Genomic DNA, 13,394 nt, shown 5'->3' with positions numbered 1-13,394 from the left:
AGTGTAAACTGAAGCATCTCAACACTGTCACCCCCAGGGGCAGGGCAGGACTCGGTGCCCAGGGGAGGCTGCTTAACCAGCTGACTCCGTGTGACTGACAAGTGAGGAGGAGCTGGCCCTTCTCCCATGGCACATCAGACACCAACCCTGGGGACCACTTCACAGACAAAGGAAAACGGAGCTACGCACAGCTTTAACTCCATCTTTCCAAGACTCTAAAGCATCCAACCCCATTTAATCCGCAGAATCATTTTCTAGTGTTTTCTGGGAAACTCAAAGTCCCAAATCCTAGTAACTGTGATCAGGTCAAACTGGTATCCAACTGAGACCCACGAAACGGCTGGGGCACAAGGGATCAGCTCAACTCTGAAGAGTCCAGGGCGTCGGGGCCAGGTGTCTCCTCAAAGAAAGCACAGCCCAGAGGAACCCTGACTGTCCCCAATATAACCTGTTCTGTCTCTCCTTCACTCAGAAATGTTTGCTTCAAAAGATTTTTTTTTTTTTTTTTTGAGACGGAGTCTTGCTCTGTAGCCCAGGCTGGAGTGCAGTGGCCAGATCTCAGCTCACTGCAAGCTCCGCCTCCCGGGTTCACGCCATTCTCCTGCCTCAGCCTCCCGAGTAGCTGGGACTACAGGCGCCCGCCACCTCGCCTGGCTAGTTTTTTTTGTATTTTTTTTAGTAGAGACGGGGTTTCACCGTGTTAGCCAGGATGGTCTCGATCTCCTGACCTCGTGATCCACCCGTCTCGGCCTCCCAAAGTGCTGGGATTACAGGCTTGAGCCACCGCGCCCGGCCCAAAAGAAAATTTTTTTTAAATGAGAATTGGAAGGAAAAAAAAAAAAAAACTGGAGTTAGAACATTTTGCATTCCTTTGCAAGACCTTAAAAGTGTACAGATCGGCCGGGCGCGGTGGCTCAAGCCTGTAATCCCAGCACTTTGGGAGGCCAAGACGGGCGGATCACGAGGTCAGGAGATCGAGACCATCCTGGCTAACACGGTGAAACCCCGTCTCTACTAAGAAATACAAAAAACTAGCCGGGCGAGGTGGCGGGCGCCTGTAGTCCCAGCTACTCGGGAGGCTGAGGCCGGAGAATGGCGTGAACCCGGGAGGCGGAGCTTGCAGTGAGCTGAGATCCGGCCACTGCACTCCAGCCTGGGCGACAGAGCGAGACTCCGTCTCAAAAAAAAAAAAAAAAAAAAAAAAGTGTACAGATGGCCGGGCGCGGTGGCTCAAGCCTGTAATCCCAGCACTTTGGGAGGCCGAGACGGGCAGATCACGAGGTCAGGAGATCAAGACCATCCTGGCTAACACGGTGAAACCCCATCTCTACTAAAAAATACAAAAAACTAGCCGGGCGAAGTGGCGGGCGCCTGTGGTCCCAGCTACTCGGGAGGCTGAGGCAGGAGAATGGCGTAAACCCGGGAGGCGGAGCTTGCAGTGAGCTGAGATCCGGCCACTGCACTCCAGCCTGGGCGACAGAGCCAGACTCAGTCTCAAAAAAAAAAAAAAAAAAAGTGTACAGATTAAATCAGACCAAGAAGAACCCAAAAAGTGAGGTTTCAGCCTCAAAAATGCCTGCTCTGTGACTAGACACAGCGGCTCACACCTGTAATCCCAACACTTTAGGAGGCCAAGGCAGGAGGATCTCTTGAGCCCAGAAGTTTGAGACCAGCCTGGACAACATAGTGAGACCCTGTCTCTACGACAAATACAAAAATTAGCCAGGCACGGTGGCATGTACCTGTAGTCCCAGCTACGCAGGAGGCTGAGGTGGGAGGATCCCTTGAGCCCAGGAGTTCAAGGCTGCAGTGAACCATGATCATGCCACTGCAGTCCAGCCTGGGCAACAGAGTGAGACCCTGTCTTAAAAAGAACAAAAAAAACAAGCCTGCTCTGATGATCAGCCCAATACCCATAGTCATTCATTCAATAAACACTTCTTAGATGCTGCTGGGTGCCAGGCACTCTCTATGAAGTAAGATACAGCAGTGAGGAGAAAACAGAGCCCCTGCCCTCTAGCACCGAGGACACATGCGCACAAACACACCAAGATCCCTGCAGTTTCAGGTCAGCCATGAGGACTACGATGAAAGCAGGTGCAGGAAGAGTGGGATGCATTTTTCGAAAGCTAACCAGGAACGGCCTCTGAGGAGGTAACGTGTGAGCGGCAATCCCGACGAACCAGGGTGAACCCTGAGGATAGGCCAAAGGAGAACAGGCCGCCGAGGGCTGAGACAGGAGGCAGCCGGCATGCCCATCACTGGATTCCTTTCTAGTCAGCTACCAAAGGCTAAGCACTAACTCCATGCCCAGCCCTGTTACTCAAGGGGGAGGCGGGGCAGGGTAGTGGGGCCTGGTGCACAGGATTCTTGGTCCAGTCGCTTACTGCACTTATAGACGACAAGGCTGCCCAGCTCCTTCTGCCTCTTTGCAAACAAGCTGAACAGCAATCTGCAGTAAGTTCCCTCGGGAGAGGCACCCCCATGCCAAACACCAAGGCTCCAAAGCCCAAGCCCCTCCCCAGTGGCTTTTCCTGCCACCCAACTCCTGTGGTCCTTGTCCCATGATACGGAGGGGAAAGGGAGGGAGGTTGGGAGCCCTGACCACCAGGGCTGCACTGGAAGATAAATCTCCTTTGTCTACACCTGCTCATCCCCATGTACACACCTACCTGCATCTCAATTAACTAACAAGTTGCTTGGGGTAAAGAACGGGTCCATGCACAGGCCTTTACATTTTTTCCAGAAGTCAAGGTGAAAGGAAAATTGTAAGAAAAATACCTAAGTAGGGCTGGGCGTGGTGGCTCACGCCTGTAATCGCAGCACTCTGGGAGGCCGGCAGGCGGATCACAAGGTCAGGAGATCGAGCCCATCCTGGCTAACACAGTGAAATCCCATCTCTACTAAAAATACCAAAAAAAAAAAAAATTAGCCGGGCATGGTGGCGGGCGCCTGTAATCCCAGCTACTCAGGAGGCTGAGGCAGGAGAATGGCATGAACCCAGGAGGCGGAGGTTGCAGTGAGCCGAGATCACGCCACTGCACTCCAGCCTGGGCAACAGAGCGAGACTCCATTTCAGAAAAAAAAAAAAAAGAAAAGAAAAATACCTAAGTAGTTCTCAGTGGGAAATCCTCAGTTGCTATCCCAGGGAAAAAAGGAGGGCCCCGGCCCAGAGCAGGAGGACAAGCCACACCTCAAGGTCTACAGATTCCAGCCCCTGCTCCTTCTAGAACAATCCCCAAATGGGGCCTGCTTTTCCGTCCTACTTCCCCTGCTTTATGGCTCAAGGCAGGAAGGGCAGTCAGAACGGACCAGCACCTCAGGAAACTCTAGGCAGAGCAGAAGAAGGTGGACGAGGCCTTTGGGATCTTTGGCACCTGCCCCACCTCCTGCCCTCGATGTTCCACCCCACAGAGCTCATGTAGACACCTCCTGTTCACTGCCTCCAGGCCTTTCACAGGCCATTTCTGCTGCCCGGACTGCCCTTTCCTGCCCTGCCCCACTGCAGGGCTAACTCCTAAATGCACCTTCATTCCTCCAGCAAGCCCATATTGAATGCACTCCCTTGATGTTCCTGGAATTGTTTCAGGCTCTGGGACAAAGCAGGGAACAAAGCAAAGCAAATTCCTGACTTCGCAGAGCAGCATATTCTTTCAGCAATTTTCCTTCATCTCTTTTTTTGCCTCGCATTTAGAGTCCAAGTCCCACAAGGTTCCACGTAATACGACATGACTCCACCTCACTCAAAAGTTGTCTTGACCTTCACACCACCCATTCTAGCTTGGTCTCCTCTCTCAAACCATCACCAGCACCCAAAATACTTACCAACGACCCGATCTCCTTTCTTCACACCCATTTTCCTCATTGCTGCTGCAAACAAAGCCACTTCTTGCCTCAGCTCTTCAAAAGTCACCTTCACAATTTCCTCTTTGCCTTCCCCTGGGAAGAGAAAAAGAGTAAATTGAACACAGACCACCGCAAAAAGAAAAGTTGCAAGCCAGACACTGAATGAAAAATCCCACCTGTTTCAATGCAGTTTATTAATCCACACCCAGGGAAAACAGACACAGGGAACACAAGCAAGATACAGGTCAACTTAACTTCATGCAGAAGAAAGGCTGTGTGAGAGCCAGCCGAGTAAATACACTACCACCATGCGCTGCACAAAGATTCTCTATTGGGCTGGGTGCAGGGGCTCATGCCTATGATCCCAGCACTTTGGGAGGCTGAGGTGGGAGGATTGCCTGAGCCGGGGAGTTCAAGACCAGCCCTGACAACAGAGTGAGACGACCTCCATCTCTACCGAAAATGTAAAAATGAGCCAGGCATGGTGGCACGCGTCTGTAGTCCCAGCTACTCAGGAGGCTGAGGTGAAGGATCACGTGAGCCATGATCACACCGCTGACCTCCAGCCTGGGCGACAATGCAAGAACCTGTCTCTAAATAAATAAATAAATAAGATTTTCTACTGGGAATGCTTTTATTAACTGAAGAATCTTTTGATTATAATTGTAGGGTTTTTTTTTAATAATTACAGATTCACACGAAGTTTCAAAGAAAGTACAGAGAGGTCCCATGAACCCTCACCCAGCTTCCCCAGTGGTTATATCCTCCACAGTTAGAGTACAACAGCAAAGACAGGAAACAGAAATGGATGCAACATGCGTGTGGTTCCACGAAACGGACGTGGATACAATGTGTATGTGTGTGGTTCCACAAAACAGACGTGGATGCAACGTGCATGTGTGTGGTTCCACAAAACAGACGTGGATGTAACATGCATGTGTGTGGTTTCACAAAACACATGTGGATGCAATGTGCATGTGTGTTTCCAGGAAACAGACGTGGATGCAACATACATGTGCATGGTTCCACAAAATAGACGTGGATGCAGCGTACATGTGCATGGTTCCATGAAATAGATGTGGATGCAATGTGCATGCGTGTGGTTTCACGAAACAGATGTGGATGCAATGTGCATGTGTGTGGTTCCAGGAAATAGACACGGATGCAAAATGTATGTGCGAGGTTCTTTGTCACCTTACAGAATTTCCTGCAACCACCACAACTGAGACATAGGACACTTCCACCACCCCAAGCCCTTCCCTCCTGTTGCCCCTGTATAGTCATCCCTGACCCCTACACCACCCTCACCCCGGGCAATCACTTACATATTCTCTAGCTCTATAATTCTATCATTTCAAGAACGTTATATAGGCTGACAGAAGGGGCTCATGTCTATCATCCCTGCTCTCTGAAAGGTTAAGGCAGGAAGATCACGTGAGGTTAGGAGTTCAAGACCAGCCTGGGTAAGACAGACTCTACAAAAAATGTTAAAACTAAGGCTAGGCAGGGTGGCGAATGCCTGTAATGCCAGCACTTTGGGAAGCCAAGGTGGGCAGGTTGCTTGAGTTCAGGAGTTCGAGACCAACCTGGGCAACATAGTAAAACCTTGTCTCTACAAAAAATGTTTTTAAAACATTAGCCGAACATGGTGGTGCGCACCTGTAGTCCTAGCTACTCGGGGTACTGAAGTGGGAGGACCACCTGAGCTCAGGAGGTTGAGGCTGCCATGAGCTGAGATCATACCACTGCACTCCAGCCTGGGTGACAGAGTAAGACCCTGTCTTGGAAAAAACAAAAAAATTAAAACCAGCCAGGCGTGGTGGTGTACACCTGTAGCCCTAGCTACTTGGGAGGTTGAGATAGGAGGATCACTTGAGCCCAGAAGTTTTAAGGCTGCAGTGATCTATGTTCATACCACTGCACTCCAGCCTGAGCAACAGAGTGAGACCCTATCAAAAAGAAAGAAAGGAAAGGAGGGAAGGAAGGGAGGGAGAAATGTTACATGAAATACAGAAAGTGGGCCGGGCGCGGTGGCTCATGCCTGTAATCCCAGCACTCTGGGAGGCCGAGGTGGGTGGATCACGAGGTCAGGAGATCGAGACCATCCTGGCTAACACCGTGAAACCCCGTCTCTACTAAAAAATACAAAAAATTAGCCAGGCTTGGTGGTGGGCACCTGTAGTCCCAGGTAACCGGGAGGCTGAGGCAGGAGAATGGCGTGAACCCGGGAGGCGGAGCTTGCAGTGAGCCGAGATGGCGCCACTGCACTCCAGCCTGGGCGACAGAGCGAGACTCCGTCTCAAAAAAAAAAAAAAAAAAAAAAGAAATACAGAAAATTATCCTTTTTTTTTTTTTTTGAGACGGAGTCTCGCTCTGTCGCCCAGGCTGGCATGCAATGGTGTGATCTCGGCTCACTGCAACCTCTGCCTCCCAGGTTCAAGTAATTCTCCTGCCTCAGCTTCCCAGGTAGCTGGGATTACAGGCACCTGCACCTAATTTTTGTATTTTTAATAGAGACGGGCTTTCACCATGTTGGTCAGGCTTATCTCAAACTCCTGACCTCAGATGATCCACCCACCTCGAACTCCCAATGTGCTGGGATTATAGGCGTGAGCCACCACACCCAGCCACAAGGTGATCTTCTAAGATTGGCATTTTTCATTTGGTGCAATGCCACTAAAATTCACTTAAGTTATTGCATGCATCAGTAATTTACTTCTAGGCCGGGCACAGTAGCTCACGCCTGTAATCCCAGCACTTTGGGAGGCTGAGGCGGGGGAATCACCTGAGGTCAGGAGTTCAAGACCAGCCTGGCCAACATGGTAAAACCCCATCTCTACTAAAAATATAAAAATTAGCTGGCCGTGGTAGTGGATGCCTGTAATCCACTTCAGGAGGCTGAAGCAGGAGAATTGCTTGAACCCAGCAGACGGAGGTTGCAGTGAGCCAACACAGTGCCACTGCACTCCAGCCTCAGCAACAGAGTAAGACTCTGTCTCAAAAAAAAAAAAAAAAACTTATTTTTATTGCTCAGTAGAATAATTTTTTAGAAGATTAAAAGTGACACAAGCTCACTGTCAAAAACTTTGATACTGCAGAAAAAAATAAATAAAATGATCGATGACCCTAGTTATCAAAGAAATATATGTTAAAACAGGAAGATACCAATTTTTGCCCAACGGACTGTACAAATAGGAAGGGACAGTGTGTAGCCAGCCTCCACGATGGCCCCCCAGGGACCCCTGCCCGCTGGTATTCACACCTGACCTGGGGAATCGATGGGTTACTGTGGAAATGACAGTGACTTCTGAGCTGTGGTCATAAGAGACTGCAGTTCCCATCTGGCTCACTCTGGGAGATGCCAGCTGCCATGCTGTGAGGTCACTGAGGCAGCCTCTGGAGAGGCCCACACGAGGAGGAACGAGGCCTCCCACCAACAGCCATGTGAGCACATCATCTCGGACGTGGTTCCTCTAGCCTCAGTCGAGCCTTCAGATGGCTGGAGCACCTGCCAACATCCTCACTGCAACTTGATGAGTGATCACCCAGCTAAGCCACTGCAGGATTTGTAACCCACAGAAACCGGGAGGTAAGGAATGTCTGTTCTAAGCTATGGCTTTCAGGTAACCTTCGACACGGGAAGATAACTAATACAAGTAAGACTCAGTGTTGTGAAGGTACAGGAAAATGATCTGAAGACAATTTCTACAGTATAGAAGTTAATCTTTTGACCATCACCCTTAATGCAAATATTTTGCTCCTGACTGATCATCGCTTTTCAATTCTATAACATGAATTATCTCTTTGTGTGTGTGGGTTTTTTTTGTTGTTTTTTTTTTTTGAGACAGAGTCTCACTCTGTCGCCCAGGCTGGAATGCAGTGGCACTATCTCAGCTCACTGCAACCTCCACCTCTCAGGTTCAAGTGATTCTCCTGCCTCAGCCTCCTAAGTAGCTGGGATTACAGGCATGCACCACCACACCAAGCTAATTTTTGTATTTTTAGTACAGACGGGTTTTTACCATGTTGGCCAGGCTGGTCTCGAACTCCTGACCTTGTGATCCGCCCGCCTCGGGCTCCCAAAGTGCTGGGATTACAGGCATGAGCCACCGCGCTGGCGAATTATCTCTTTTAGAAAGTGAATAAACATCCTAATTTCCCTTTGGCATAAATCTGGCTTTTTCCAGCCAGGTATTATAGCTCACACCTGTAATCCCAGCACTTTGGGAGGCTGAGATGGGAGGATCACTTGAGCCCAGGAGTTCGAGACTAGCCTAGACAACATGGGGAGGAACTGCTTGAGCCCAGGAGGTCAAGGCTGCAGTGAGTCGTGACTGCACCACTGCACTTCAGTCTGGGCAACAGATCAAGATCCTGCCTCAAAAACAAAACAAAACAAAACAAAAAAATCAGGCTGGGCGCAATAGCTCATGCCTGTAATCTCAGCACTTTGGGAGGCGGGAAGAGCACTTGAGGTCAGGAGTTCAAGACAAGCCTGGCCAATATGGTGGAACCCTTCTCTACTAAAAATACAAAAATGAGCTGGGCATGGTGGCATGTGCCTATAATTCCTGCTACCTGGGAGGCTGAGGCAGAAGAATATCTTGAACCCAGGAGGCGGAGGCTGCAGTGAGCCAAGATGACACCATTGCACTTCAGCCTGGGCAACAAGAGTGAAACTCCATCTCAAAAAAAAAAAAAAAGACTCTTTTTTTTTTTTTTTTTTTTTTTGCCTATTTGCCTAGAGTTGTAGGCATTTGCCCTTTATCCTTTCTTTGCTCCCCTGGGGTAGCCTTTTCGTTACCTCTCCCACATTCCCAGCCCAGAAAACTTTCTATCGTGTGAAAACACTTGGTAAGCTGATAGCTACTCTTCAAAAGCAAAATGTGCTGCGCAGGCAGCTGTTCTAACAATCTCAACACGGATGGGCTAATGCATGTCATTTGCTCCACTCGCTGGAGCATGAAGGCAATTGTGCACATATATGTATCTTTTTAAGTAGGGCACTGCATGGCCTCGACGGGGATTACCCATAGGAGAGATGAGTTCTGCTGAGAACGGCTGAGTGCGGAGCAGAGCTCTGTGAGCACCTGTACCCAGCTGGGTGAGTGAGGAACAAGTCAGGAAAACACACAGAAAACAAAACACAATGATCTTAAAGCCCCCGAGCCAATAATCGGCTGCTCAGGCCCCTGCTTAAGTAAGGGATGCGATTTGTAAACTAACTGTGATCACTGGCTTGAGGGTCCTTATTCCCACTGCAATTATAAGGAAGGGAAGAGTTCATTAAAAGAAGGGGCTCTCCCAGGCGTGGTGGCTCGCGCCTGTAATCCCAACACTTTTGGAGGCTGAGGCGGGTGGATAATTTGAGGTCAGGAGTTAAAGACCAACCTGGCCAACATGGGGAGAAACCCCATCTCTACTAAAAATACAAAAATTAGCCGGTGTGGTGGCGCACGCGTGCAACCCTAACTACTCGGGAGGCTAAGGTGGAAGGATCACTTGAACTGGGGAGGTGGAGATTGCAGTGAACCGTGATCACGACACTGCACTCCAGCCTGGGTGACAGAGCAAGACTCCATCTTAAAAAAAATAAAATAGCCTGTAATCCCAGCACTTTGGGAGGCCGAGACGGGCGGATCACGAGGTCAGGAGATCGAGACCATCCTGGCTAACACGGTGAAACCCCGTCTCTACTAAAAAATACAAAAAAATTAGCCGGGCGAGGTGGCGGGTGCCTGTAGTCCCAGCTACTCGGGAGGCTGAGGCAGGAGAATGGCGTAAACCCGGGAGGCGGAGCTTGCAGTGAGCAGAGATCGCACCACTGCACTCCAGCCTGGGTGACAGAGCCAGACTCCGTCTCAAAAAAAATAAAAATAAAATAAAATAAAATAAAATAAAATAAAATAAAATAAAAAGGCCGTGCGCAGTGGCTTACGCCTGTAATCCCAACACTGTGGGAGGCCGAGGTGGGCGGATCACGAGGTCAGGAGATCAAAACCATCCTGGCTAACACGGTGAAACCCCATCTCTACTAAAAATACAAAAAATTAGCCAGGCTTGGTGGTGGGCACCTGTAGTCCCAGCTACTCCGGAGGCTGAGACAGGAGAATGGTGTGAACCCAGGAGGCGGAGCTTGCAGTGAGCCGAGATCGTGCCACTGCACTCCAGCCTGGGCGACAGAGCGAGACTCCATCTCAAAATAAATAAATAAATAATAAATTAAAAATAATTTTTAAAGGAGGGGGGCTCAAATATTTAAAAGGGAAGAGACGGTGGAAGTGAAGAGGAGAGAGGCTAATGTAAAGGGGTAGGGGGTGTGAAACGGACACAGAATTATAACCCTGCCTCCTTAACCCACCCTCAAGACAGGGCTGGGTTTAAAAAAATAAAAGGCAACTGGCTGGGTTCAGCCAATACTGTATATAACTGAGAGGGAGAGACACCCCGCCCAGTTCAGGCTCCACCCAGACACCCGTATTACCAGTTCTGGGAAGACTGGCTTATTTCATCACTGGGAATCAAGTATATTTTTAGTTTTTTAGTGTGGGGTTTACATTTTTAGTTTTGGGTTTTGGGGCTTTTTCTAAAGAAGATTCACATTTGACTGTTCCCACTTTCCAGGAGAAACCGGGACCTCATGAAGTGTTTGAGACATTGGGTTAAAGCACATGCATTTAAAAGGACCAGGAAAAGAAAAGAGACGCAGCATCCTCGTTCTCCTCCTCAGGATTACGAAATAGGTGACTGGGTTGGCACCCTAGGGAGGTTCCCACGTGCACTGCAGGGCCTGGGGCAGGCCAGGCTCATAGGAGCCTCTTAGGGATCAATGAAATGTGGTCTGTCCGTACTGTGGAAGATTATTAGGACATAAAAGGAATGAAGTACGGATGCACGCTACGATGTGGATGAACCTTGGTAACACTGTGCTGAGCGAAAGCAGCCAATCACAAAAGGCCACATATCGTATGATCCAATTATACAAAATGTCCAGAACGGGGAAACCCATGAAAGAAAGCAGAGAGGTGGGTGCCAGGAGCTGGCGGAGGCAGGAACAGGGAGTGACTGCTAATTGCTATGGGGTTTCCTTTCGGAAAATGGAAATGTTCTGGAACTAGGGGTGGTGGCTGCACAACCTCTTGAAAATGCTAAACACCACTGAGCTGTGTGCTTTAAAAGGGTATTTCCGTGGTATATGAATTATATGCCAATTGGAAGAAAAGAGCTGGCTGGGCGTGGTGGCTAATGCCTGTAATCCCAGCACTTTGGGAGACCAAAGCGGGCGGATTGCCTGAGCCCAGGAGTTCGAAACCAGCCTGAGCAACATGGCAAAGCTTCATTTCTACAAAAAAACTTAAAAAAAAAAATTTAGCCAGACACAGTGGTGCATGCCTGTGATCCCATCTACTCAGAAGGCTAAGGTGGATCACTTGAGCCTGGGAAGTCGAGGCTGCAGTGAGCCACGATCGTGCCACTGTACTCCAGCCTAGGCAAGAGAATAAGACCCTGTCTCAAAAGAAAAAAGAAAAAAAGGGGAAAAAAATCTCTAACTCCTACCATTCCCCTTCCCAGAGCCTGGGTCCACTGACTCTCCCACCTGGGTCTGCCCTAGACTAATGTTTGAAGATTCACATGGACACGCTGAGGGCCTGCCTAGTTACACAGCCAGCACACTTCTGAAACACTGGTGTAAACCAAGTCTTCCGAAACAGTGAGGGAACGCATTCGACTTAAAGAATTTAAAGAAATCCTGGAGGCAATGTTCTCACTCATCCATCTTTATGAAGCTGGGACTTAATATCATGGTTTTCCTAAAAGCCTGGTACCACTGGTGGACACATCCACAAGCCCCAGAATCTTGCCTCTAACCCACCTCTGCCACTGTCAGAGGTGACCCTGGGGACACAGAGATGGAGCACGGAGCAGTCTCCAAAGTCTCGTTTCCCATGATGCAACCCCTTCCCGTTCTCCACCCAGCAGCCAGGTCACCACAGGATCACCCAGCCCTTGCTCAGAACCCTGAGGATGGCCCACTCCCTCTCACACCTCCCCACGCTCCTGGACCCACAACCGAGGCCCCCCAGCTCAGCCTTCCTGGCTGTTCCCCACAGCCATAGAGCCTCCTCCAGCCCAGGGCCTTCTTCTGGCTGTTCCCTGTGCCTGGGAACATGACTTCTGCAGAGGCAGGAGGAGGAGATTCCAGGTACAGGGGTCAGCCAGAGGAAGGCTGCTGCTTCTTCAAGTTCCGTCAACTCCTCCAAACAGGCCTTCCCTGGTAGCCCTGTCTAAAACAGCCCTGCACCCCACCCCATCATACCTTTTCCATCACGATGCTTATTCTTCCAAGCATATGTTTTCTTTTTTTTTTTTTTTTTTTTTTTGAGACGGAGTCTCGCTCTGTCACCCAGGCTGGAGTGCAGTGGCCGGATCTCAGCTCACTGCAAGCTCTGCCTCCCGGGTTCACGCCATTCTCCTGCCTCAGCCCCCGGAGTAGCTGGGACTACAGGCGCCCGCCACCTCGCCCGGCTAGTTTTTTTGTATTTTTTTAGTAGAGACGGGGTTTCACTGGGTTAGCCAGGATGGTCTCAATCTCCTGACCTCGTGATCCGCCCGTCTCGGCCTCCCAAAGTGCTGGGATTACAGGCGTGAGCCACCGCGCCCGGCCACGTTTTCTTATTTATGGTTAAACCACCATGCTTTCCCCTCAGAACATGGGCCCCTCCCAGGGCAGGGAGCTTGTCTATCTCATTCAAGGTGCTGTCTTCCCGGCACCTTTCACAGAGGCTTTTTTTTTTTGAGACGGAGTCTCGCTCTGTCGCCCAGGCTGGAGTGCAATGTCACAATCTCAGCTCACTGCAACCTCCGCCTCCCGGATTCAAATGATTCTCCTGCCACAGCCTCCCGAGTAGCTGGGATTATGGGCGCCCACCACCACACTTGGCTAATTTTTTGTATTTTTAGTAGAAACGGTTTCACTATGTTGGCCAGGCTGGTCTTGAACTCCTGACTTCAGGTGATCTGCCCGCCTCGGCCTCCCAAAGTGCTGGGATTACAGATGTGAGCCACTGCACCCAGCCCTCAGGAGGCATTTAATACAGGTTTGAGGAACGAATGGATGAACAGACAGGTGGGCACACAAAGGGCAAGGGAGAGCCAGTCGGAGCCCTGACCCCAGACCACCCATCTACTCTTCCCTGACTGTGTCAAGGCTGAGAACCAAGGAAAACAGCAGTGGAACACTGACCAGCCCAAATGGTATGTCAAGACTTTGCTCCATGGCTCTTCCCCAGGAATGCACATCAGAAGTGCCCATGGGCTTTGAAAATACATGGAAGCCTGGGCCCCAACCCTGGAAGATGTGTTCCAGCAAGTCTCGGTGGGAACTGGACTGCCATGAACTTTAACAACTGCACAGGGTCTTTTGGTCCTTCCCACAATGGCAGAAGGGAGGCCCTGCTCTGTAACCTGGGCAGGGCCACTCACTGCCTGTTTCCAGTGGTTTGGTTTTTTATGCTGATCTAGGGAGTGAGTGAAGTTTCTTGGAAATA

General features: G+C 50.0%; 1 protein-coding gene across 6 annotated transcripts in view; it reads right to left on the bottom strand.

Moving 5' to 3' along the window:
• AACS (acetoacetyl-CoA synthetase) overlaps positions 1 to 13,394 on the bottom strand; it is an 82,016-nt gene that overhangs the window by 54,788 nt on the left and 13,834 nt on the right. For all 6 annotated transcript variants that reach the window (XR_012420828.1, XM_045366345.2, XM_015430724.3 and 3 more), the window contains exon 4: positions 3,826 to 3,939. Coding sequence is in view for 5 of the 6 variants with exons in the window: in XM_045366345.2 (XP_045222280.2) it covers positions 3,826 to 3,939 (114 nt within the window). In the remaining variant the exon portion in view is untranslated. The remainder of the gene's footprint in view (positions 1 to 3,825; positions 3,940 to 13,394) is intronic.

This window comes from Macaca fascicularis, chromosome 11, assembly GCF_037993035.2.
Source record: "Macaca fascicularis isolate 582-1 chromosome 11, T2T-MFA8v1.1".
Taxonomy (NCBI): Eukaryota; Metazoa; Chordata; class Mammalia; order Primates; family Cercopithecidae; genus Macaca; species Macaca fascicularis.
Note: the sequence above shows the minus strand (reverse complement) of the source record. Positions and strands in the feature narration are given on the sequence as shown.